The sequence below is a fragment of the Limulus polyphemus genome, unplaced genomic scaffold (genome assembly GCF_000517525.1).
Source record: "Limulus polyphemus unplaced genomic scaffold, Limulus_polyphemus-2.1.2 Scaffold2657, whole genome shotgun sequence".
Lineage (NCBI taxonomy): Eukaryota > Metazoa > Arthropoda > Merostomata > Xiphosura > Limulidae > Limulus > Limulus polyphemus.
Genome location: NW_013668267.1, coordinates 41,434 through 69,124, shown reverse-complemented (window position 1 = coordinate 69,124; position 27,691 = coordinate 41,434). Strand labels below are relative to the sequence as shown.

Below are 27,691 nucleotides of genomic sequence, written 5' to 3'. Positions count from 1 at the left end.
AAAACAGATTTATTATTTGATAACAAAGAAGATTTTTATCTTTCCACTGAAATTTGTAGAAGAATTGGTTAGTTTGAGAAAATATATAAATTGTTTAAAGCTATTAAACTCATTTTTCAAAATGGTCTTATCTCCTCTCATCCAAAGCTATGTTGATCCTGAATTGCCATCTAAGCATTGCTACAATTTTTTGCTAACATCACAACAGTCTTTTGTACTCCATCAGTTTCGTGCCATTTTAGAACCTATGCTGATCATGTGACTACCCTGAGGATAACAAACAGCCTGGAAAAAAAATGATGAATAGGTAGAATGGCCTGTTGAGACAGAAAATCTTGTACTGCCTCGGACAGGTGCTGGCTGGTGGCAGTATCCAATGTCATGGGGAAGGAAAAGGATACCCGAGACAAAGGAGATGGGGAAAGAAATAGTAGGACAAGTCCCTCTGATAACCCCAAACAACCAATGGATCTATAATGAAAGATGCCAAAGGGTAAAAAAATCATACAGTCAAGCTCCCGCTGGTTAGTCTCTGGTACTGTTAACGACATGCCCATCGACGTTGAATAAAATGACAAGATGAGAAACCCCTGGAATGACTAACAGGGAAGGGTAGATAAGGACCAGGACAGGCAAAGAATAGGGTCTGTCATGGCTCCAACTGCAACAAATGTACAACCAAAAAAAGGAAAGGGTAGAGTGTTGATGCAAAGATTACAGTGATTTGTAGTGAAATGGAGAGTAATTAAAACACGTCTACACATTAGAATGCCAACTGATGAAAGTGAGGATTATTTTAGAGTTGTAGAGGGAGCTAGCTGCACTAATATAGATGGAGCAGTATGAATGGTGGTACTAAGTTCGTTCCACCACAATCTAATTTTCATTCTGCCTTGTTTTACCTTGGAGTCGTTTCTCACCCTTAGGTGGGTTTTTCTCCAGGTTTAAAGAAGAATGTCAGAAATGCTTATTTGCATATCCCAATATCTCAATCCTCTGTTTGGTTTGTCCTCCACAGGATGGTCTATCGATTTACTGCACAGCCCTTCGGACTTGTTTCGGCCCTGTATGTTTGTCAGGCAGTCAGGGCATTCTTTCTTCACTTACATGCTCATGGGTTGCACTTTCCTCTTTCTTTGGATGACTGGCTACTGTTAGCTCGTTCCAAACAGGAGTCTGCCTGTTACCCTTATCAGCTGCTCTTTGAGGCAGCTATAGTGGGCTGGTTCAACAAAGGTTTATCAAGTTGTAGAAGTCCTTACTGTGACCTATTCAATATTATATCCATTTGGGTGTTTTCTTTTAAAACACCCATCTCAGTCTAGCCCACCCTTCTCCTCTTTGACTTTGTTTGATGGGTTTTGTTTCTGTTACAGCTTGCGAGGTTCTATCAGGCTCATATCCAGACCATTTTGTAGGCTCTTCATAACCAGTAGAATCTTGCAAGAGATCCTTTATTGGCTCTTATTGCCCTTTCTCCTACTCTTGTTGATGATCAGCGCTGGTGGTCAGAAATGACTCACACATCAACGGATGTCCTGCTTCCTCCTACTTGTTCGGATCTACACATTTCTTAGATGCATCCCTTCGGGAATCGGGGCATGGGTTGATCAACAAGAAGATTCAGGATTTTGGTCTGTGTCCCAAAAGTCTTATCACATCAACATCCTGGAGCTTCTCGCTGTATGTCGTGTTTTGGGTAATTTTTTCCATCTGGTCATTATTTGTCTGATAATGATCCATTCTGACTTTTCTTCAGTGATCGCTTATCTCTATCACCAGAATGTAACCCATTCTCGATCCCTCTGAATTCATATGTTGGATCTTCTTTTTGGGCCCACATGCTCGATATTCATATCCTTGCATGTCATGTTCAGGTTGTTTTCACTCTTGTCATAGTTTGGATTCCCATCCAGACAAATTCTCTCTAACAGAGTGGTCTCTCGATTCTTTTGTGTTCGAGATGTTAGGACTTTAGTGGGGTACTCCTCACATTGAGGCTTTTGCTATGTCCCTTAACCACAAATTGCCTTGGTTTTGATTTCCAATCCCTTGTTGTCTTGCTCTGGCAATCATTGTGTTCAGCCAGGATAGAACCAACACATTTTTCTATCCTCCTGTTCTCCTTCTTCTCCAAGTGATTTCGATCATCCTTGACATACCATGTTCAGTCCTTCTGATAGCTTTTTCCTGGCCATCTCAGCTGTGGTTTCCATAGTTTCTCCAGCTCCAGCTTCCTCCTCTCTTACCTCTTCCTCTGACCCAATCTTTCTTTGCTACCCTCAATCACCAGTGTTTCATCTGGACTTTCCTGTCCTCCACATTCATGCCTGGTTTTTTCTCTGGTCATTGGCAAGAAGAGGGTTAGCTTCTTTTCTGGCTTGTTTCATTCCCCTTCCTCCATGGTAGTTTCTCAATGCAAATTAAATATTTTTTGTGATTGATGTCTGGGTCCATGGTTTTCCCCTAATCAACCCACTGTTCTTCATCATGCAGATTTCCTCACTTGACTTTTGATTCAGGGGTCTTTTGTTTCATTGATCTTGAACTTTGGGGTGGCCAAGTCCCACAACTTTCATTTTTCACCATTCTGCAGGTATTTACCTCTCCTACACTTTTCCTGTTGATGTATTCCTAACAGATTCATCGTCTTGCCTCAGCAGTCTGCCCTTCTGGATGAGGGTATTAATGTAGTCCTGCACTGCTTCGCTTTGCCTATATTTAGACCACTCTCCCAGTGCTTCTTGTTTCACCTTCCTTTATGTCTTTCTTCCTTCCTTCTATTATCCTGTGGATGTCGGTGGTCTGTTTATTTGCCATTGATGGTTCACATACTCTTTATCTATCAACATATCTTCTCCTTTCTCTGCATCATTTTCCTTCCTAACTCTTTGATGGCTCATGAGAATAACTCCTCCATTTAGCCAATTTCCCTTCTTTTTGTTTCCCACCTTCATCCTCAGCCTGTTCCAGATGTAGTTCTATGTCCTGTTCATGCTCTTCTCTGTTATATTACCCAGACAGCTTCCTTCTGTGGTGTCCGTTCCTGCCTTTCTCTCCCTTGGCAGCCATCCTCTGTTCGTGATCTTTCTTCATCCACCTTCGCCAATTGGGTTTGGCTCTTAAATTGATTGTCTTATTCCTCCTTATTGTCTTCATCCCATACTTTTTTATGGGTGTATTCTTATCCAATTCGACACCCTACCTTTTCATTGGCATTTTATCTTCATCATGCCTTGGTGGTACTTCTTCAATTGGGCATGTGGACTACCCATGACAAGTTTGTCTCACACTATTTACATTATATCACGATTCTCTTCCTCTTCAGTTATCGTCTTCCAACTGTAGCCATTCTTCAAAATTCAGTGAGACTTTGACTGGGTAAGTTATTTATTTTTATTTTATTCCTTTTCAGGAGCCCTTTCCCTTTTATTATTGCTCATTGTTTGGATCCCACTCTGTGGCAAATGGTATTCTTTAACAGATCAAATCCACACTGGAATGCCATGTTGACTTACATATTATACTTTTATGGCCATGCAACACACACTGCAGAGAATGGGTGTACCACAAGATCACTTGCAGGATTATCCTCACGATGGAATCTTAACAAACATTTTGCATGTCCCAGACCATACTCATCTATGGACTACATGTGTAAAGCAGAATGGGATAGCTGCCCATCCCTGCCTTTTCCTGAATAAATCAGTATGGTCTGGTTTAAAAAACAGGGTTTTGTGGTCACCCATTGCACTGTCTCAGGTGTTGTCATTCTTCTGGACTTTCCACTGCATTCCCCCCTTTCTTCTTGTGGAATTTGAGAGCCCTTACCACTTTCCAGTTCCAAGCTGCTGGGGTGGTGGAATGTGGAGGCATCCTTCTGAATGGGTTAATGAAATACAAAATACAAACAAAATATAGAAATTATTATATAACCATTCAGTTGAGAGTAGGATGGTGGTGTTCTGCTGGTGTAGATGACATGATATCCTCCAATATGAAACAAATATATATAGGAGTGGGTCGTCAAAATTGCAGTTCAATCATTCAATTGGAATTTGTCATCCTACCTCCAAGTGGATGTCATTTCCCCGTGGCTGGGTTTTGGATTCAGAGTTGAACCAATCAACATAAGTCCTCACACAAGTACTACAGATGTCTATATTCCTCCCTAAATTATACTCTTGTAACACCATCCATGTTGTGGGTCACAATGGAGGTACTTGCAGATTATTATGGTTCTTCCTCTTCCGCTATTCCTCGATGCTTCTTATTCCGAGGATTTACTTGGGGCAGTTCCAGTCAATTTCATTTTTGAGGGAGATGGTTTACATTATGAAGACATCTTTAGATACTGGATGTCAGGTTTCCAGATCGATCTATCAATTTCTTATATTAACATGTGCCCTGTTCATGGGTCTGAGGGTTCATGATTCCCTCCGTCCTCATGTACTTGAGGTGAAGATGGTATGATCCTCTTTCTTACCCCCACATGGATTGTCAGTATGTGGTGGCTTAGTTTTGAATTGTAGTTGACTTACTGATGGTATGATCCTCATCCTACACCCATGTGGATGTCGGTTCCCAGCAGCATGGGTTTTGGATGTGGTTGACTTGTCATGAACAGTCTGTCCCACCCTAGCTACTCTACACCTAGGACACATCCTTTTAATTTACTCACTTTTATCATTTCTGGGATAGAGTTGCATAAATATTATGTGGTTCAGATCATTATCTGTCCATATGTGCAAGATCTTTCTACGATGGGTGAAGAATATACCTGGTTCAGAAGTGGTGTGGTCCCCCACTTCAGATCTTAGAATCTGTCTCTTCTTAGGGAGTTTCCATTGGATGCTTTTAAAGAATTCTTCTTTCTTTTCCTTGCACAGGTCCCTCCACCTATTCAATGTTTAATTTTAGCTATTTTTGTGAGTGAAGGTAATGTACCATATCAGAAGTTATAATTTTCCTATACTGAAAATATACTTCCGATAGGTACTTCCCTCCTCTCACACTTCCCATCCTTCCTCCTTACTGAAAACTGGTGCTTCCATTTTCTACCAAAACTCGAAGAGATAGTTCGGTAGAATTGAATAGAGGGAGTCATGAGAGTATGTCACAGTTTTATTGGAAATTGGGGATTAGATTTGTGTCAAATTTTATTATTGTTAACTGGTTGCCTTTTCCTTCTCATGTTCTTCAGGGTAGGTTTTATTTTTGTGCTCTTTGTCTTATCGGTTCTTTGAGTGGACTTATAAGTTCGATATTTACATGTCTTTTATCTTCTTAATTCCTTTAGTGGTTTTGTACTTTAGGTGTTACTTATTGTTTTATGTTTTAGGTCGAATATCATAGTTTGCATGTTCATTACTTTTATTTACTTTGTAGACTACAAATTTCCAGGTTTTGTTAGTTCATTAGTAATGAGTAATTTCTCTAAGTATGTTTAGTTTATGTGTCTTTTTGGCTACACTTCATGACAGTTCTGTGGGTTCTACAGGTTCTGTCTAAAGGTGTCTGCCTTCAGTTCAGCTTCCCCCTTATCCACTTCCCAGATCTCCTTCCCTCCAGATCGTACTTCTTTCTTTTGTCTTTCCTAGTCTGTTCAAGACCTACTACACAAAGGGGCTGTCAAATGGGTGGTACCCATTCAACTGGGCTTTTACTCCCATATAATTGTTGTTCCTCAAAAGAATGGAGATTGGAGACTCGTCATAGACCTGTTCCAGTTGAACTCTTATTTGAAGCCTTCTTGCTTCTCCATGGAGTCCTTCCTCTCACTTGGAGTTTTTTTTTTCCTTGGGACTCGGGATGACCAAATCATTGTGATGGATGGCTGTCTTCATATCCCAACTGGTCCAGTGTCACGTTGTTTTCTTTAGTTTGTCCACGAGGGTCATGTCTTCCAGTTCCATACACTGCCATTCATTCCTTCTTCAGCTCTGTCTGTTTTATCAAGTGGTATGCTCTTTTGCCCGTCAGTTTCTCACCTCTTCCCATGCCCCATCAGTCAGTCATGCCTGCTTACTTCTTTGGGAAACTAATCTGGTAGGATTTTCTCATCAAGTTGGAGAAGTCCCTTATTATCCCATGCAATATCTTATTTATTTGGGGGTTCTTTTCAATTCCCATCTCACTTGGGCCCAGCCTTCTCCATTTCAGCTCTGGAATATGGAGCAGGCAGTCACGAAAACATTACCTTCTGCTCTCACTCCCTTGGGTCGGGTGCATATGCGTTCCCTTCAATGGACGGTTCTCAGTCATTTGAACTTTACCCATGATCTCTTGGACCATCCCATCACACTTCCCCCTTTGATCAGGGCCGACCTTGCTAGGTTGCTCAACAGGGACTTGACCACTGTGGGGGTTCCCTTTCTTCCACCTCGTCCTGAGTCTCATCTGTTCAAAGATGGTTCCTTGATGGGTTGGGGGCTTTCTTTACTTCTTGAGAGATTTCTGGTCGGTGGTTAGTCAAGGAGGCTACTCTCCATATCAATATCTTAGAACTTTAGGCATTTTGTTGGGCTCTGTATCATTTCCTCATACTCCTACAGGAGCAGGTGGTTCTGTTGTATTCTGCCAATTGCACTGTTGTCAGCTATATCACCAAACAAGGGGGAACCAAGTCCAGATCTCTGTGTTTTCAGACTCTGAATCTCCTGTACTGGGCCCACGACATGATAGTCCTGGTATGTCATGTTCCTGGAGTTATGAATCTGCTGGCTGATATCTTATCATTCCAAACCAGGTTCTCCCCATAGAGTGGTCCCTTCATGCTTTAGTATTTCAGTGAGTGTGTACTCAACTGGGAACACAGCATATAGATACATTTGCCACTCACTGGATTGCCAAACTTCCTTCTTTTTGGTCTCCAGTTCCATGCCCCTCAGCTCTGGGGGTGGATGCATTCAGTCAAAGTTTGAGGGGTCTTCACCTATATGTCTACCCTCCAATTAAACTCCTCTCCAGAGTCATTTCCCTTATCCAGACCACTCCTTGTTGTATTCTGTTAGTTGCTCTGTATTAGTCAGCTCAGATGTGGTTCCCTCTGCTCTGGCCCTTACTAGAGCAATAGCTCCTGCCCTTACCTCTGTCATGGTTGCTCCTCTGACAACTGTGATTGAACATATTTCATCACAACTTTACCAAACTCCACCTTCATGTGTGGCTTTTATCCAGTCCATCGTCTCAGCTCAGGGACTCACCCCTCATGTAGCATCTTGCCTTGCCTGTACCAATCAACCTTCCTCCTTGTTTGTGTACCAGAGGCATTGGTCTTCTTTCAGACTTTGGTCCATTCATTGTGGCTTCCATCCATCCTGTCCTGCTGTTCCTCATCTGTCCCTGTTTGATCAGGGTTTGTCTAGGTCAGCTGTTGCTAGTTATAAGGCTGCCTCTATCAAACACCTTCCATTTCTCCCATTTCCAGAAAACCTTCTCCTCCCCTGTTATTTCCCTCCTTTTCCATTCTTTCATCTGGTCCATCTGCCATGACCCTTTGTTCAGCCAGATTGGGATCTCAATGTGGTCCTTCATGCCCTGCCCGGTTTTCCCTTTGAACCCACTTCAACATGCTCCTTGTACCATCTTTCCCTTTAGACCTATTTCCTCCTCCTCCTGGCATGCAGTCATCGTCATTCTAATACTTATGCCATTAATGTTTCCCACATCCTTTACCATTTCTTGTATGTTATCCTCTATCCAGATCAGGCCTTCCTTCCCAAGACATTGGCTGCATGGGAAGGTTGTTTAGCCTTTTCTCCTATTTCCTTACGTTCCATTTCACACATGTACTCCCATTTGGATCTGAATCATGTACTTTGTCCAATTCATTCCTTTCGATGTTATGTGGCTCATACTGCCTCCTTTTGCTATGGAATTACTGTTTCCCATGATCTATTACCTATTATGTTCACTGGTTGAGTTTGTCAACTCATTCTGACTTGTCTATGGAAGATTGTTATCTACATAATATTTCTTTGTATCAAATTCGTCATCTAAATATGTCTTTTGATGATTGAATCTGCTGTCCTTTGGAAGAGATCATTCAAGCTGGTATATGGACAACTTTCAATACACTTGTCGCACATTGTCTGCATGACCTAGCTGTGCCTTCCTCGGGTGGATATTGTCTTCCTCCTGTGGCAATTCTACACATGTCTATTCACCTTTGACTGGGGTAAGTTGACATATTATTATTTCTTAATCCTATATATCCAAGGTGCTTCCTTTGGAGGCTTTATGCCCAGGAGGACTGCACTTGTTGATTTCAATATCATATGCAAGGCGTTTCCACTGGATGTTTTGCTCGGATGGATTGCACTTGACATATTCTTATGTAACCCAAGGCACTACCCTTGGCACATACTTATACAGGCCAGTTGTTGCTTCCACATTAGACTTTCAATGTTTGTCAATGCAGTGCTGTACATATCTTTCCTGAATGTATTGGTGCCTGCTGATTCAGTTCTGCCCTCTTATTGTTCCTGTGTTAATTCCCAGGCGTATAGCATATCTGTTCTAGAAGTAGTGCTACACCCCACAAGTATGCTAACACTGAAAATATATTTCCAATAGGTACTTACATCATCTCACCCACTTCCTACCCTTCCTCCCCACTGATGTGCCAGTTTTTCTGGTTTGTATCTGCCAATTCTGGAAAGTGAGGATTGTTCTATAGTAGTAGAGGGAGCTAGCTACACTAGTATAGATGGCACAGTATGATTGGTGAAGGGTATTCACATGATCAGCACATGTTCTGAAATGGCACAAAACTGATGGGGTATAAAAGACTGGTGTGCTGTTAGCAAAAAAATGTTACATTGCTTAGAGAGCAGTCTAGGATTGAGATAGCTTTGGGTGAGAGGAGATAAATACTTATTATCCAGTGTAAGAAAATGATAACATTGTTCTTTTGTCTGTAGACATCTACATTTTGAACAATAATGTAAGAGTTCTAAATGTCAGATTTTAATCTTATTTCACAGAGTGCTTGCTTTGGGGCTGGGGAATTAAAGTTAAAAAGTCAAAGGTCAAGATCAACATTTCAAAATGATAGAAATTTGATTTATGTATGAAAGAAAACATAACCACAAAATACAAAAACACCATATTAAGCAACTCATCAAATCCAGATCAAACAAATAGCTAATGGTCAAGAGGATTGACTTTTGTAATTTTATATCTGTTTTTAATTTTTCTCCTTAATAAAATTATAACTAACATTATTTTCTCAACTTTTGTTTTCATTAGGTCATTATGACAAGTGTGTGTCTCTGTTACGAGACAAACACAAGGATGATATGGAAACTGCTGTCAATAAAATTTTCTCCCACTTACATGTTGATAAGAAAAATGCACTAATTATTAAGCTGATTGTAAGTTTCATCTTTACTTTTTTACATTTCAACTTGTGTAGTATTGCAGTATTATAGATGTACACACACCAACATATACATGATCATTCCAGTAAAACTGTAACAAAACAATCTAAAATTATACTATTTATACAGAAGTATAAATGGTATCATTTTAAAATAAAAATGTTTGCTACCTTAGCACACCAAAACACATCAAAACAAGAGTTGCAAAACTACAAAGCAAGCTACAGATTCAATAATAAGTTAGAATCTGAGTGCTGGAACCCATGTTGTCTCAGATCCCACTGCCACTCATTGTTCATAACTGCTTGTGGGCATATCTATCCTGAAAGATCTCTTTCCCCTTAAAAGACCTCTAATGTAGATAAAGAGGTATCTCTATCCATGAACATTCTTGGGGGAAATCCTACCCCAAAAATAATTTCTGATCCTGATATCATACCCACAAACAGCTATAGATAGTGAATGACAGTGGAATCTGAGATTTTGTGGGTTCTAGCATCCAGATTCTAACCCCTTATTGAATCTGTAGCTTGCTTTCTAGTTTTGCATCTGTTGTTTTGATTATGTCTGCTAGAGAGAATATCCCCAATATTTTTCAGTGCTATGACTCTAAACATTATCACTTTAAAATGATATCATTTATACTTCTGTATAAATGGTATTATCTTACATTGCTTTGTTACAGTTTTGCTGGTATGATCATGTCTTTGTTGATACATATATCTGTAGCATAAATGTTGTAGTTTTACATAATTATCTCATCCGAGCCGTGCAGTGCTGAGTAATCACCTGTACACCTTTGATGTAATATATGTTTTTCATTATTTTGTTTTATGTCTTTCCTGGTGGCCCATATTTTTCCATTTAAATTTAGTTTTGCTTCTTGAATTCATTCATCATAGTCATATAGTACTGAATATTTGCTCATATGCTTTTGATGGAGATATATAGTAAACTTGTTATCTTTGTGTTTGTGTTTTTATATGTACATTTACAGAGTTTAGTACATTATATTAAAATGGATTTGAATAAGCAAGTTACGTGGATAACTACAGTTGATGTAAAGTGTGGTGGAATAGCAAGTATCAAAACTACATTTGACATTGTTTGGCATTTTGTAGCTAGGTGATGCCACCAAATATTGTTTTTGGAAAGGGGTATATAACAGCCTTTTCTGACACAAAATATTAATTGATTCAGATGATAAGGATGTTTTGAAATTGGATATTTAGAATTTCCAAGACAATGATATCTCTTGTACTTAATGGCATTGGAAAACAAAGGAATATGAATTAACTTTGGGAACCAGAACCATCCAGCAAGAGACCTGTAATAAGTCATACCCCAGACATGGTAAGAAAATTGGGGCATCTTATAACAGGTGAGAATCCATGAACTCAAAGGTTAGTGGCAAGAGCTATCATTGTGGCTCAGGCAACTGTATGCAATATAGTCAGAAAGCAAAGAGGAGTGGTGTACTTTGAACATGACAACTTTACAACTGAGCCTTTTACAGTGTAAACTACACTGTATGGCTATTTTCAAGATGCACAGTCATATAATAGAGCTTGTCCAAATGTGATGGTGCTCCAAAATTGTTTTAATATAATGTATTCAACCCTCTGTATGTATGTAATATACACACTTAACATTATATTTCCTTCTTATATTGACATAATGTTATTATCTCTTATGTAAGACACACATGTGATTGTTTATTATACTTTACATGCCATGTAAATCAAATGGACTTTGAATTCTATGTTACTGAATATCATACTCTATATACCATATGATTAACTATTATATGTTGCATGTCAAATGTTATTCCGATCAATTTACATGACACGTGAATCAAATGAACTTATATTTGCATTTTATGTGATTGTATGTCATACTTTACATGCATTGCAATTGGATGTTGTACCTTATATGTTATGTGATTGGATGTCATGCCTTAAATGAATTGCAGTTGAATACCATATTTTATATGATGTAATGTGATTGAATGTAAATATTTACAAATTGAATATCAAGTTGTGTGATTCAAATTGAATATCATATTTTACATGTAATGTGATTGAATGTAAATATTTACAAGTTGTGTGATTCAAATTGAATATCATATTTTACATGTAATGTGATTGAATGTAAATATTTACAAGTTGTGTGATTCAAATTGAATATCATATTTTTACATGTAATGTGATTGAATGTAAATATTTACAAGTTGTGTGATTCAAATTGAATACCATGTTTTACATGTAATGTAAGAATCTGTAATTACTTGATGTATTTGATGAAAACTCATTTTGTTTTGTTTTTGTTATTTTTAATAAACATATTTAGAAAAGATTATTTAATTTTAAAATTTTATATTCATACTCTGATTATCATGAATAAAGTTTGTATCACAGCTCATATCTGAACATTATTATGACACTAGCATCACAGTTGAAAAATCAGAAGCTAGTTATTTGTATAACAGAGTACCATATCTTGTTTGGTAATCAGAAATGCATTGTAACTAAAATATATGTGACATCTAAGTATGTATATGTGTTACATTGTTATTTCTTGTGAAAGTGTTATTGTTTTTTCAACTACAGGATCACATTTGTACTCACGAACCTGGTATAACTGATGAGCTGTCTGACATATTACAAGAGCTCACTCACTTAAACAAGGACGAAAATGCTCGGGTTGCCTTGCGAGCCAGACAGGTAAAACAAATTGCTGTCTTATAATACATTGAAAGTACAGATATAGTGAAACATTTGCCTTTTTTGATCACAAAGATTTTAACATCAATCTCAATAGATGTTTTTCTGGAACTTCTTTTGCATTTTTACTCCAAATGTGCAGTTTAGTTCTAGTATAGAATCACTGTTTAAAGCAGGTCATCAGTAATAAGTTTATATATATTACAGTGGATTCATTATAAGCAAACCATACTGAATCAGTAAGATATGAAGTTGTAGTTAAATATTTTAAAATGTGAGTTGTTGCAATGCCACAAGAAAAACACTTGTAACATGTATGTATAACCTCTATACATAATTAATTAATGTATGTGTTATAGAACAGGCTCTCTTTCATTTTGCAGATCACCAGTTTAGTTCTATAATTTTTATGTCTACGAAACTAGAGACTCAGATTTGAAATATTAGTAACAAAGCTTGTTTTTACAATGAAGACTAATTGCACACTACGTAGTGATTGGTGTTTTATCATATACATGTAACCAATCATACTAAGACTTGAGAAATAAGAGTCTTTTGTTGGATTTATCTAAGTATAAGTATTAAGCTGAAGGTACTTGTAACTTATTTTCCAATAGTCTGTTTTAATTATTTTTTAGATGTTGAATATATTTTTTTTTAGTTTAGAAAAGTACTTTAATATGGAAAATTTTTAGTCAGCTTTGAGAAAAGAAATATGGCTTTTCTTTTGAGATTCAAACATTAACTTATTTGTTAGAACACTGTAAGTTATGGTTTAGGACATATTAAGTGTCAGGTTAATTATTTATTCAGTTTTTTTGAGAGTTAAGAAAATATATAATTTCAATGTACATTTAAGTTATACTTGGTGGGATACATATTGATATTCAGCCAAAATTACTTGTTGAGATGTAGGTTATCCTTTAATAAACCTCATTCACATTTGACAGCTGTGATCAAGATGTATTAACCCAAGTTCACTCTTTTGGAATTACATAGTTCAACAGCTGTTTATCCATAGGGTGTTCAATCTATTTAAAGTATCTGTATTGTTTTCTAACAATTAGCACACTTGTGTAAAGGAACCAAACAGTTCATTCTGTAATGTGGATTTTTATTTGTAAGATTGTGAGGGATATGTTTTGAAAGTTACCTTCTTTTGTAGATTTTAAGAAATATATATATATATATATATCATTAGTGCAACTCTTTTAAAACTATAAGCATTTCACTTGTTTACGGATGAATTGAGTCATTTGTTAAAGATTTAAATTAGAACTTGGGCTTTGTACATTATAACACATACATAATGTGCAGTTACACGTGTAAAAGAGACTAATGACAGATTGTAACCTCAGGTGTCACATATGTATTTCAACTTTATAGATGTGAGTTTGAAAAATAACTTTCTCAGCACGGCCCGGCATGGCCAAGTGGTTAGGGCGCTCGACTCGCAATCTGAGGGTCGCGGGTTCGAATCCCCGTCCCGCTAAACATGCTCGCCCTTTCAGCCGTGGGGGCGTTATAATGTGACGGTCAATCCCACTATTCGGTGGTAAAAGAGTAGCCCAAGAGTTGGCGGTGGGTGGTGATGACTAGCTGCCTTCCCTCTAGTCTTACACTGCTAAATTAGGGACGGCTAGCGCAGATAGCCCTTGTGTAGCTTTGCGCGAAATTCAAAACAAACAAACAAACAAACTTTCTCAGCAAGGATTGTACAAACATTAGTAAAAAAAAAGTCTTACTTGTATGTTTTCTAATATTTAAATTAACATTCATGTTTATGAATGTCTTGTTCAATGACATTCTATGCAAACTGTTAACATGCATTTATTTGAATAAAATGTACAAACTGAATTGTGTTACTTTACTTATTTCTGATATCAACCTAGATGTTTTTCATGCATTTCAGAAAGCATTATTAAACAGTTGATTAAATGTTATTTGATATTTGTATGTATTTACATACATTCTTTTAATCAGGTTCTTATAGCAGCTCATAATCCAGCTTACGAACTTCGTCATAACCAAATGGAATCAATTTTCCTCTCGGCAGTCAACACCTATGGTCATGATTCGCATCCTGAAAACCTACAGAAGCTTATAATGTCAGAAACATCCATTCTTGACGTCCTTCAAGACTTCTTCTTTCACAACTATATCATTGTTCGCAGAGCAGCTTTAGAGGTAGGCACATGCCTCAGAATCTCTGTACTCGAGATAAAAGCCATATAATAGTTTACATAAAAAAGCAAAATGAGAATACTCACATAGTTCTATCAGCCATCTGAATGTTAGAATTTACTTTTAAGAACTTATACAATTGCAATGTCAGAAAATAGGATGACATAATCATCCTTACAGAAAGTTTTATTTTTCAAAGATAAATAGTTCCCGTGAACACAGCCATGTAAACCAGAAAAATGAATATAAAATAATAAGAGTGAATTGTTTAGTTTCATAAAGTGTGCATTAAAAAAAGTAATTAAAATAACTATTGAATTACATTTGTATATAATATATGATTATTGATGAATTAACTGACAGTTGTTAATCACTGGAGTTTGATCTAGTTAAACAACTTCTAACTCAACTTTTTCAAGAGCAACCTCATCATTGATTGGTAAACTTGTAGTCAGTGGTTGTTTGGTGAAATCAATTATGTCCAAAATACTTCATTCTACACTTCAACAAATGAAAAAAAGAATAAATTACCAGAGTTTAAGAAAACTTTGATAGACTTTAAATAGCTCTAATTGCAAAATAATTGATGGAGGTCTTCCTACCTGTAACAAGAAACAGACTTAAAAAAAAGGAAAACCTTCAGAATTGAAATTTGGACTGTTAGATTTTGGCACTGCTTGTAACAGTAGCATGGTATTTGCAAAACTAAATGAGTTGTATAAGTATTTGTTAATTTTGTAATCAGAATTGTATACACAACATTAAATATTGATAAGATTACAGAAGCTTTATAAGACTTAAGATTAGAAATATAACTGTGAATAAAATGCATACTTACTAACTATTGCAATAGTTGGTAAACTACTGATCTTGAAACTGTTTTCCACCACTTTGATCTTTGAGAATACTTAATTTTAGGAATAAATTAAAAACTTTTTTTCAACGTTTTCACAAATTACTTATAAATGTCTTGGATGCTCCTTATATCACTATACCATACTTCAAAAGTGTCACCAGGTGTATATGTTTGTCCCATATGTTGGAAAATTGCATATTCAGATGTTTTTCAAAAACAAGTGCATGACTACCTAATTTTTTTCACTTTTAAATGATGGCAAGTATGGATTTGAACAGGTCATTAATAAGTTGTATGAGGCTTTTTTATTTGTTATTGCTGCACAGTGTGTTGATACATCTTGGATATATATAGATCTTATAAATATCTTTTAATTTGACTGATATCCATAATATTATCTGTCAGGTAATATCAATCTCAGCAGTAAGTTGCTTGTTAATCTTAGGTCTATGTGAGGCGAAGCTACACTGCTTACGAACTTTCATCCATCCAACATCTTCAGCTACCATCAGGACTTTGTGCAGCTCAATTCCAGTATCTCCTCCCTTCATCACATCCAAACAGGTGCTGATAAAAACGAATAGCAAACAACTTCCATGTTTATGACCTGGATTATAAGTATTGTGAGGGTTACTGTAACAACCTTATTAGCATTCTTCTGATTCCATGGTTACCATTTTTATTATTTTGGCTGTTAACAACCACACATTTATTACTATGATAATTTTGTCATGTGTTATTAACACTGTCTTAGGAACTGTTGTCTTAATAACTTTTGACTACCAGAAGATAATTTTCAACCATTCTCATTCAAAATTAAGAGCATTTTGAATTCATATTAAATCAAAATACTTTAGATTAGAAAAACTTTTCCAAATTTTTAAATGGCCTGGAAAACATTCAAATATCTATAAAACCAGGAGCAGACTTTGCTTTTGTCTCATTTTTTTTCTCCATATTTCTTCAGTAGTAATATAAAACCAAAAGCTATGAATAGTTTCTGCACGTGTTCGTTGGTTCATGTTTCAAGAGTTATAAGTTTTGCTGCATCAAGTCTACACAAATATGAATAAAGTGTTAAATGGGCATAAAAAAAGACTAGCCAGCTAGATGGAGATGAATGTGATAAGATATTTACTCTTTAATGGTGTATGAAAATATATTACAGAGATAGTACAAACTGTATTTTTTTTAAATTGTATTTATGAGCAATTATTGAGTAATATAATGTGTAATGTAAATTTATAATTTGTATATATTTTTGTAATCCTAAATTATCAACATATTTCTAAAAGGAGCTTTTTATGTAATATTGCATGAAATGATTGAAAACTGCTTGTTTTTTGTATTCATCATATGATACTGTAAAGCAGAAGATTCAACAAGTAATCACCAATGGATTAATAGTATTTATTGTGATAAAACAAAATTACAGACATCAATTTTTTATATATTTTTTCAGAATGGCTCAATCTAAATCTTTGGTATCAAGTCCAGACAGTGGTAGCGTAGTAGAACTTGATTCATTCTTCATGTTAGAGACATGTCAGAGAATGGGTGTTATCTCAGCTTTCACTTCATTTGAACATTTTGCAAGGTATATAATATTTTTAAGTGTCATCATATAATTAAAATCTTAAAAAATACTTTAAGTTTTTATGCTGCTTATAATTGAGTATCATTGTTTTTTCATTATTTTAGTTGTAGTTAGAAACATGTTTATCATTAAAAAAAAAACGTTTCAGACCTTCTATTGATGAAAACTTGATATTCCAATATAATACCTTACCTCCCTTCACATAACAGCTTTCCTTGATTTGTGCTGCCCTATATATCTGAAGGTTTCACTCACCACTAACTTTGATGCTCCCACCTACCCTCATATGATTTCTCATGGTAAAGCTGCACTGTAGCATGCAACAACCCTCCACCAAAAGGAGTGCAACGCACCCTCCTAACACAGCTGATCCCCTCTATACTGTAGAGTACTAACATCACTTCTCAATTTGACATTCTAGTGTGCAGTCATGCTCAATTTTTGCCTGCACTTTCAGTTAATTCTAATATGTTTGACGACTTTTAGATTGTCATTTAATATGCTGGTTACTTGATATTTGTGGTTTATTTTTATTTTTAATTTCCACGTAAACTCAGATTTTAATGTTACTACAGTGCCTTCTGTTATGGTTCCAGCCACTAGTGATCCACTGCCACTTACAATTTCTGTAGCTTTTGGGTTTACTATTTCTACAGAGGAAGTTTCAGTCATGAATGGGAAACTATCATTGGTCAATGTCTTGGATGCTTACCTTCATATCTCCATCTCTTCATCATCCACACTACACAAACTGCCTCTCTTCTGGTCTCGAGTTTCACATCCTTTGGCTTTGGATGACTTCAGTCAAAATTGGACCAATCTTTACTTTTATGCTTATCCTCCTATCCATCTTCTTTCTCATGTTCTCTCCCTTATCAAGGCCACTCCATGATGAGTTCTTCTAATTACCCCATTCTACCCTGCTTATCCATGGTTTCTGATCCTGAACCTCCTTCATTTGTCCCCTCCCATACCTCTTTCACTTTCCCAATCCCTTCTATATCAACCTCATTCCCCCATATTTCATTTTGTCATCATCACCTCATTCTATCTTCGTGTGGATTTTGTCCATTCCATCGCAAGACGATCTGGAATCTTTAGGTGAATAGCATCTCTTCTTTCTCACTCAGTCCACCATTCTTCTATAAATGTTTACCAGGGGAAGTGGTGCATTTTCTGGAGTTGGTCTTTGCACCATGGTTCCTCATCTTCCCTACCTAGTATTTCCCACCTTTCCAATTTCTTTACTTGACTCTTTGGTCATCATAGGTCCAATATCTTTGCTATTGATGTATCTTGTATCCTTTATCACCATACCTGTCTTCTCCTTAATCTGGATTGTAGTTTTATCCTGAAGACATCAGCAGCATATGAAAGGGACATCACCTTCACTCCTATTCTCCCCTCCCCACCTCTCATTTGTACTTACATTGTAATCCTGATCATTTTTTTTGTCCAATAAGTGCTCTGCATTGTTATGTTACCTGCACTGCTTCCTTCCATGGAGCTTGTTCCCATCTTTTTTATACCATGGAATATTTCCTCTGCCCATGAACTTTCTCTTATCACCCTTACCAGATAGATTTGCCAACTTATTTGTCTTGCGTATGCATCATTATCTGAGGATTCTTACTGTATTTTCCAAGTCTCCTCCCACCAGATACGTCATGTCACCTTTTCCCTGGCTGTCCATTTCCATTGCCCATTAGAAGAGATTGTGCAGGCTATCAGGTTGACCACGCCTCACACTTTTATAGCCCACTATCTGCATTATTTGGCCATTTCCTCCTCATCTGTCTGTCACTTACTGCCCATTGCCATTTTCCATACTTCATTTAGACTCTGAAAGGGTAAGTTTTCCTTATGTTTTCTTTCCATTCCAGTGGCCTTTTCTCTTTTCCTGGAACTTGCTCTGTGGTGAATGGTGCTTGTTTAGGTATACTTAAATGTAAATCTGCATTATATGGCTGTACAGGTCTTTAATGCTCATTGAGGAGATGGTGTGTTCCACGAGACTGCTGGAAGTTGCATCATAAACAAAGCCTGCACCAGACCATACCAACACACTGCTTATCATGAGTAAAGCAGTGTTGGGATCACTGCCCCTCCCTCTGATCCTAGTTGAATAAACTGGGACTGACCTGCTTTTCAAAATAGGGTTTTCATGGTCACCCATTGCACAGTCTTACAGTGTTGTGTTCTTTCAAACTCCTCACTGCATTGTCCCCCCCTCTCCCAGTGGAGTGTGGGAGTCCTTACCACATACCAGTCACTAGCTGCTGGGATGGTGGACCATGGAGGCTTAATCCTAAGTGTGATTAATTCCACTCAGTTGAGAATAGAACAGTGATGTTCTGTTGGTGAGTACTCTCCTCCTACTGTGGTCACAAAGAAAAATTCCTGATGCCGTCTGGTTTTGTGCTGGACGAATCCACCACATGCAGATCACATCTCTGGCTGGTTTTCCCCCATCCTACTGCTTCCTGGGTGTTGGTTTCCAGGTAGTCTGGTGTTGAATCGGTAAAAGACCAGCCAACATAAATCCTCACACATGTGGTTGGTAGAGACTTTTTCTTACCAATGACTGGAAGACAAATACCCAATGCCACCTGGTTTTGGACTGAAGTTGACCCACCGAATACAGTTTGGCACCCTAGCCACTGTACACCATCTGGCACGTCCAATTACAGATTTGATTTATGTCTGTTTCTATCTAATTTAGTGATACATATCTTTTACAACAAGCAAAGAGTATACCTGGTACAGATGAGGTGCTGTCTCCCATGGGTTTGATGCTATACCCTTCCGAAAGGTGCTTATCTTGATAACTTTTGCACCAGTTCCTCCCCCATTTCAATATGAAAATCTAGCTATTATGTGAGCGGAGGTAAGGTATCATATCAGGAATTAACATTTTCCTAAATTGAAAATCTATTTACAACAGATATTTCTTCTGCTTACACTTCCCACTTGTCCTCTCCACTTCTGATGCATCTTTTGTGCCTAATATCGAAGTGATGTTAGTGATCTACAGTATTTAGGAAATTAGCTGTGCTAGGAAGGTGTGTATTGTACTCTTGTTGGTGGAGGGTTGTTGCATGCTCATTTACACACTACAGCACAGCTGTGCCATGGGAAATTATGTGAGGGTAGGTGGGAGCATCAAGGCTAGTGGCAAGTAAAAATTGTGCATATAAGGGGTAGCACAAGTCGAGAAAAACTATTATGTTAGCGGAGGTAAGTACCTGTTGGAAATACATTTTCAGTGTAGGAAAATGTTAACTTTGAGATACTTGTAGTAGTTACATATTATTATGATGAACTATGTTTTATGAGGAGTAATGACATGAGCTACATGAAAACTAAAGGTCCTTATGAATCTTGATTGACTGAAATAATCATATTAAAGCTATTTTTAAGAGAAAAAATTATCCCTTGTCTTAAGAATTTTGAGCATCGAATATAAAAAAAATCTTTGGTAAATAACATTTCTAAATGTAGTAACAGCTAAAACATGCGTTCTAAATTGTAGTAATAGCTAAAACAGTGGTTCTATATTGTAGTAATAACTAAAACATGGGTTCTAATTTGTAGTAATAGCTGAATATAGGTTTTAAGTTTCAGTAGTATTTGAAACATTGGTTCTAAGTTGTAATAGTTAAAACATGGGTTCTAAATTGTAGTAATATCTCAAACATGGATTCTAAATTGTAATAACATATTAGTCTCAATAAAGTAAAAAAAAACTTTGTACAATCTTTATGTGTTTTTAATTACCAACTGTATTAAAGAAAATTGTAGTTAGACTGTACAATAACTGACTAGTAATGATTTAATAAACTTCCCTTTATATTACATTATAGCAATTTTGAAGAGTTGATGGAGCTTTTCTATGAATCCCCACCACCAAGTCCAAATCTGTGGGAGGTTGATTATACCAGAAGACGATCCTCTACATCATTTTGTGATATCCAGCTTCCATTGGTTCAGCCTAAACATATACTAACTATTGCTGTTACTATGCCAGTTGAAGAGGATGATGAAGATCTTAGTGAGAGATTTCAGAACTTTTGTGGAGAAAAAGTAAATACTAACCTATTAGCTTTACTCGCACAAAATTTTAATGTTAAACCAGCAAACAAAATTAATTTCTTATTAATCAAGAAACTGTTTTAACTTGTGATACTAATAAAAAACTGACCTCATAATTTTTTAATAATGGCTTTGTAAATTTGTTAGAAATATGCAATTATACACACTTCGCTTTATTTAATAAACTGTGGGATCAGTGTATTAGACAAAAATCAGACCTTTTAAAATAATTTCTTATTCTTATTTTTGAGAACTTACATCAACCTAACATGTTAATTTTATGCTACTTCAAATTTTTGTTTACTTTAAATGAGAACAAAAGATATTAATTACAACAGTGCTAGTACAATTTTCCTGTGTTTACGGAATCATTATTATACATTCTTCTTGTATCTGTAGAAATAACAGATATTGTGAGAAAACTGTCAAAATCAACTGAAGAAATCAGTAAAAACTTGTTTTCTTTTAAATTACTCTCAGAAATATTTTACCTTTATATACAAACAGCATAAGCTTGATACAACTGAGTTTGTTTTTATTTATTTTTTTCCATATTGAATAATCGTAGTTAGATAAAGTAAAGAAAAAAATTGTTTTTTCATATATTATTTATAGAATTTGACATAATAATTGTATTTAGTGCAATTTGGTAAATGTAATGTTAAATATTATTTTACTACAAGAATAACTGATAAGTTTACAGGATGCAGTACATATTTCAGTTTTATGCAAAGTCTGACGTGTTGATAGCACTTCAGTGTTTTTTATGTATTTTTTGCAAATATTTTTGTAATGTTAAAAAGTTTTATTCTCATATTTTTAAGAGGGAGATTCTAAAAGAAAACTTCATACGCAGAGTGACTTTCATGGTTATTCAAAAGGTAATGGAATCTAATTCTTAATTTTTATTGTTTTTTTTATACCTGTATATTTTCTGTATTCATCCAGTTTTGTGAGAATCATATGTATTATATGACAATTCTAAAAAGGTTTTTACAACTTGAAAGGAATGTTGAAGTTGTATATTTTGAGTAAGAAACTGTTTTAGATTCTTTTAGAAAAATACTAATTTTTTCCTAATTTTTCATTTATCTTTAAACCTAGTTATTTTTCTAGTTTCTTTCAGAGAATACTTCTTTTCACAAAAACTTAGTTTACTTGTAAGTTTGTGTTTTAATTACCAAAGAGAAAATGAAATATTTTGAGTATATTATAAAACATGATCAAAAAACAATATAGACAAACTTGCAAGTGAAATATAGCAGCTAATTTGTAATTACTACTGATGATCTATTTGAAGATAAACTACACCTGTATTAATTTGCTGTGCTTTTTCTTTAGTTTATACTCAATATTGATTAATTTTTCAGCACAACTTTCCTAAGTACTTTACTTATCGTGACAGAGATATGGTAAGAATTTTTTGATTTCCTATTTATAATTTTGTTTTGAAGATTTTAATTAAATGTATTTTATTTCCTAAAATTTCTTGTCGGGAAACATTGTTACAGCTTGTACTTAAGTCCAATCGATTTATGTTTAAAATCACTGAGCCTGAAGATTTGAATTATTTTTAGACCTGCACTACTTGCCTTCCTTTAAACATTTCTATAATGTAGATATAGATAAATTTAAAATACTGTTTGATTTTTTCGTTGTTGCTTTACAATTAGTTAATACTGCTTATTCAAAATTACTACAGTTTAAAAATGGTAAATGTCTGATAAGAAGTCCAGGAATAAACACATTTCCACCTTGCTTATCTAGTAATGTTGAACAAACACTTTTTAAAAGATAAAAAAGCAAATAGAAAAAATCAAAACCCATGGAATTATAAAATTATTTGACCTTTAGAAAGATTACATCTTTCTTATTAGTTATTTATGTAAATTTAGATATTTAACTCAAAATTAAAACGTTTGAGCAACTTTGTAACAACAAAGTCTTTAAATCGTTTTATTTTGTTTTTTTCACATCACATTAGCATCTTTGTTTTCTTTAGTTTTAACTGCTCCTTCAACTTTCATTTGGTTAAAACTATATATTTAAATTTATTTTTATTCTGTTTCTTTTGCATAAATATTTAAACAATATGTTTTAGGGCCACTCCTCAAATTATCTGAAAGTCATATATTTGAATTCCAGTCTGGTTCATTGTATAATATGAACTTTTGTTAATATTCTTTTTTAATATTAGCCTATGTTAATATACTTTTATTTTTTTAGTTTGGAGAAGATCAAATTTACAGGCATCTTGAGCCAGCTTTGGCTTTTCAGTTAGAGATCAATCGTCTTCGTAACTATGAACTTGAAGTTATTCCTACAACCAACCAAAAGATGCATTTATATCTTGGAAAAGCAAAGGTAGAGGGGCAAAATAATTAGATATTGGAACAAAAATTAAATATATAATGTGCAAAATTTTAAAAAGGATAAAACATAATTTAAATATTTATGTTTTTGAAATAATAGAAACTTTTTTTCAAATTGGGATCTGTGACAAAGAACTGCATTTCACTATTATTTTGTTTCATGAAGTTATATTTTAAGTTAAAAAAGAATTTTGTGATGAAGTATGCTTTTAATTTAAAAAAAGGAAATTCATAAAGCTGTGCTTTTAGCTATAAAAGTATGATAATATTTGTTTATACTTCATTATACTTTTGTATCATAAATTCTTTGTTAGTTATCAGTTATATTCTAAAATTTTATTCTACATGTTTTGGTAATTTGCTTTATAAATATGGGAAATAACAGTACTCATATATACTTTTGGATATGGATTTATCCAAAACAGTCCTTATTAGTGCTAGAAATTAGCAAAGCTTGTATTAGATATGGAAATAAATAATTTAGAAAATAGATCATAAAGATTTTGTATTTTTCTGTAGTTTGCTGTGATGTGTTATTTTATATATTTGTAGGTATTAAAAGAACAAGAGGTAACTGACTACCGATTTTTTGTTCGCTCCATTATACGACATTCAGATCTAGTTACAAAGGTAACTATCTTTAACTGATGTTAAACCATTTCTGTCTAAATGACTTTGCAATATTATGTTGTTGTTCGTCCTTCGAAGTTCGAAGAGACCACGACATCATTTGGTCTATCTGTGGATACGGAGATGGCTCAGGAGTCCTATCTGAGCCAGGAAGCCTCGACCACATTATAATTGAAGTTTAAATAAGGTGTATGAGCTTAATATAAAAGCTGTTTATACTTTCCAAGTTTTTGTTCCAAATATGTGTTTGAATAACAAATGGATTTAAAAAATGTAAATTGTAAAACAATGAAAAAAATGAGTGCTGAGACATGTATTTTATGTATTTGTTGGAATTTAGGAAGCATCTTATGAGTACCTTAGAAATGAGGGAGAAAGATTACTTTTGGAGGCATTGGACCAGTTGGAAGTTGCTGTAATCAGCCACCCTTATGTAAGAAAACGTTAAATAACAAAATCTGAATCTGTAAATGATTTGAAATTAATGCAGTGATTGTTTAAGATGTTTGTACTTTGAAATATGAATAACTCGTTTGTAGATAAAACAGAACTCGTGAGTTTGAAGAAATGGTATGTTTGTAACATACATGATAGTGGTGTTGAAAATATATATATCAAGGCCTATACTAGATCCATCTTAATTCAAGCTATGATTGATATACTTAATTAATTTAATCCTGATTCAGTAAACCAGATTATAACTGTCTGTTAGTTCTGTTAAACTGAAATCTTGCATTTAAGCATTGTCATGATAATGAAAAACTGTAATGTGTTCTCACTTAACGCTAATTTGAATATAGTGGTTATTAGCATTTATTTTTAGAACTATATTCCAAATCTACCTGTTTCTATACCATTTATAAAAGTTGAAAGGCAATCAGTTTCTAAGCTGTTATTAACAATATAGAAATTATCATTTGAATTGTTTTTATCTGTTTGAATGCTGTTGACTTCCACTTTATTTCTGTATGTTTAATTATTGTCAGTTTTTACATTATTTTTATCATTTTAAATAGCATATCAGTTTCTATGTTATTTGTGTTACTTTCTTTAATATGTTTTATCATTTTAAATAACATATCAATATCTATGTTACTTATGTTATTTTCTTCAATATTTTTAACATTTTACATAACATATCAGTTTCTATATTTGTATCAGTTTAGAAAGCAATTCAAGACCATTATTTCTTACTGTCAACATAAATGTGTTAATGTTCAATATTGCTGTAAAATTGTTGTCAAGAATAATAAAAAAATATAACAAATTTATATTGCTAGAATTTACTTGCATTTAATCTGTATTTAGTTTTAGTTTTAAACCAGTTATCTTCTCTACTCATAGCCTTAGTATCTCTCTGTTTTTCAGGCTAAATCAACAGACTGTAACCACATTTTTCTCAATTTCATTCCAAAAGTCACAATGAATCCATTAAAAGTAAGTTCTTTTTGTCAAATTTAACAGTTAAAATAATTTTCAGTGAACTATGAAAAATATCTTATGGATCAACATCACTTTAATATATGGAGTGATTAGTAAATGACTTTTGATTGTAATAATTCATAAAAATATGGGATCGTATGGTAACCAAGTAACTTCAAATTTGGATTAAACTTCAACATAACATATATTTTAAGTTTATTTTTCAAAAGCATTTTGAATATAATGAGCTTTGAAATACACTATAATGCATCATATTTAAATCCATGAGATGATTGTTCTTACAAACGCATCTTAAAATATTGTATACTTATAGAAATGAACATCTTACACAGATAGTAAGTTTTCTAATGTAATTTAAAGCTGAACATTTAAAACTGGAAATACATCTTGTTAGAAGAGCCAAATCTTGTGTTGTTGAATAAAAAAGAAAATCTGATACTATAATGAATATTACTCTTAAAGGTATGCAATAATAAGTGATAAAAAATACCTTACAGATTGTTGAAAATGTGACTGATATAGTGATGAGATATGGTCCTAGATTATTGAAACTTCGAGTGTTGCAAGCTGAACTGAAAATGACTATAAGGTAGGAAATTATCACTTTTTATCGTAATAATAAATTGTTCTGTCAGATTTTTAGCCAAAAGCACAATTTGAGAATCAGCAGCCATTCATGTATGGTGTAATTCTCTGAAAGTTTATGAATTGTACTTACTTTCTGAGATGATTTTTGTTGTTGTTTTAGATCAGAGCTGCACAATGGACTATCTGTCCATCTTGAGGAATCGAACCACACCCCACTGTTTTAGTGTTAAAAATATGTAAACTTACTGTTAGCCCCACCAGGGTACCTTTGAGATGGACTTTTTTACTTTTTATAACGAAGAATAATCTATTTAATAATTTTTATGTTATAAGGTGTCCTTAACATAAGTCATTCCTGTGAAAATATTATATGGTGGTGGTATGTGATAGTCATTGGATATTATGTGGGGTATAGATGCATGTGAATAGTAATCCAAGTAATTAATTAGAATTTTGGGCAATAAATGATGCTTATGACAAATAAATTGAGTTAATGACTGAATAAAGGGCTTTTGTCAAAGAGATTATATCAAGTTACTTTTAAGTTAAAAACAATTTTTAGTTTAAAATTAATTTCATTTCAAAAATAAAATTAAGGTGGGCAAGACTGATATTATAAATGTGTGAACTGCTAGCTATGATGGTTGTAATTTTAATTAAACAGTTTAAAAATTCCCTGGATTTTTGTACGTAAAATAAATTATACACACATAAATATATGTATATAAGAATTAATTTTTGTTCTGAAAAATCTACTTTCCATAATTATATTCAACTCTGATTTTTTTCTTTTCTTTTTGTTCCTGTAATATACTGATGAATTTAGATTATAATAAGTTTTTATGATTTGGTACAATGTGAGTCATTGTAAGGGAAACAGTGATTAATTGTTTAAAAAATAACTGTTTAGAGTCCTGTATACCATTAAACTGAATAGATAATTTCTTGCATACCATAAGTTAATAATGAGGTTGTGTCTGAGAAATGTAATATCAATTTATACCACTTTTCTAAGCTTCCTTTACACTGATAATTGAAGATACACGTATCTATTATTTTGAAAAATACATTTTTTTTTGGCAAATAATTTTGCTACAATGTTAAGAGCATTTAAGAAAGATAGAAAAAAAAAAGAAATCCATGCAAAATTGTTTTCTCATTTAGTATTTGTAATGGAAAATGATCTTGGATACTTCCACTTTCCACAAATATGCTTAATAGTATAGAAGTTAGTACTAAATTGGAAGTTTGTTTCTTGTATGATAGATAAATGGTGAATGGTGGTGCATTAAACTAAAAAAATTGTAACCTGCTTTGTTATAGAAGTTTATTTTTCAGAAAATTCATTCAAATAATACTTCAGTTTCCTGCTAGTCTTGTTTCTTTCTCTAGGGAATCTCACAATGAAAAGTGCATCCCGGTCCGTTTGTTTGTGGCCAATGAAAATGGCTATTACCTTGACCTTGATTTGTATAAAGAAGTAACAGATGCTGAAACTGGCCAAATTAAGTTTGAGGCTTTGGGACCCAAACATGGTCGTCTGCATGACCAGCCCATCTCCACACCATATCTGACTAAAGATTACCTTCAACTGAAAAGGTTTCAGGCACAGTCAAATGGAACCACATATGTTTATGATGTTCCTGACATGTTTAAGCAAGTAAGTATAATTTAGAGTTAATATCTATGAAGTATGTGGGACAACATATGCTTATGATGTTCCTTATATGTTTAAGCAAGTAAGTACAATTTAGAGTTAATATCTATGAAGTATGTGGGACAACATATCGTTGTGTCAGCGAAGTCACATGACTAGTGTGATG

General features: G+C 34.4%; 1 protein-coding gene across 4 annotated transcripts in view; it reads left to right on the top strand.

Annotated features, from left to right (window-relative positions):
* LOC106467551 (acetyl-CoA carboxylase) overlaps positions 1–27,691 on the top strand; it is a 156,452-nt gene that overhangs the window by 89,593 nt on the left and 39,168 nt on the right. For all 4 annotated transcript variants that reach the window (XM_022395748.1, XM_013927912.2, XM_022395750.1 and 1 more), the window contains 14 exons: positions 9,253–9,377; positions 11,993–12,106; positions 14,090–14,293; positions 15,592–15,710; positions 16,609–16,743; positions 20,607–20,826; positions 21,660–21,716; positions 22,206–22,247; positions 23,062–23,199; positions 23,760–23,837; positions 24,178–24,270; positions 25,206–25,274; positions 25,778–25,869; positions 27,261–27,528. In XM_022395748.1, coding sequence (XP_022251456.1) covers positions 9,253–9,377; positions 11,993–12,106; positions 14,090–14,293; positions 15,592–15,710; positions 16,609–16,743; positions 20,607–20,826; positions 21,660–21,716; positions 22,206–22,247; positions 23,062–23,199; positions 23,760–23,837; positions 24,178–24,270; positions 25,206–25,274; positions 25,778–25,869; positions 27,261–27,528 — 1,754 coding nt within the window. The remainder of the gene's footprint in view (positions 1–9,252; positions 9,378–11,992; positions 12,107–14,089; positions 14,294–15,591; positions 15,711–16,608; positions 16,744–20,606; positions 20,827–21,659; positions 21,717–22,205; positions 22,248–23,061; positions 23,200–23,759; positions 23,838–24,177; positions 24,271–25,205; positions 25,275–25,777; positions 25,870–27,260; positions 27,529–27,691) is intronic.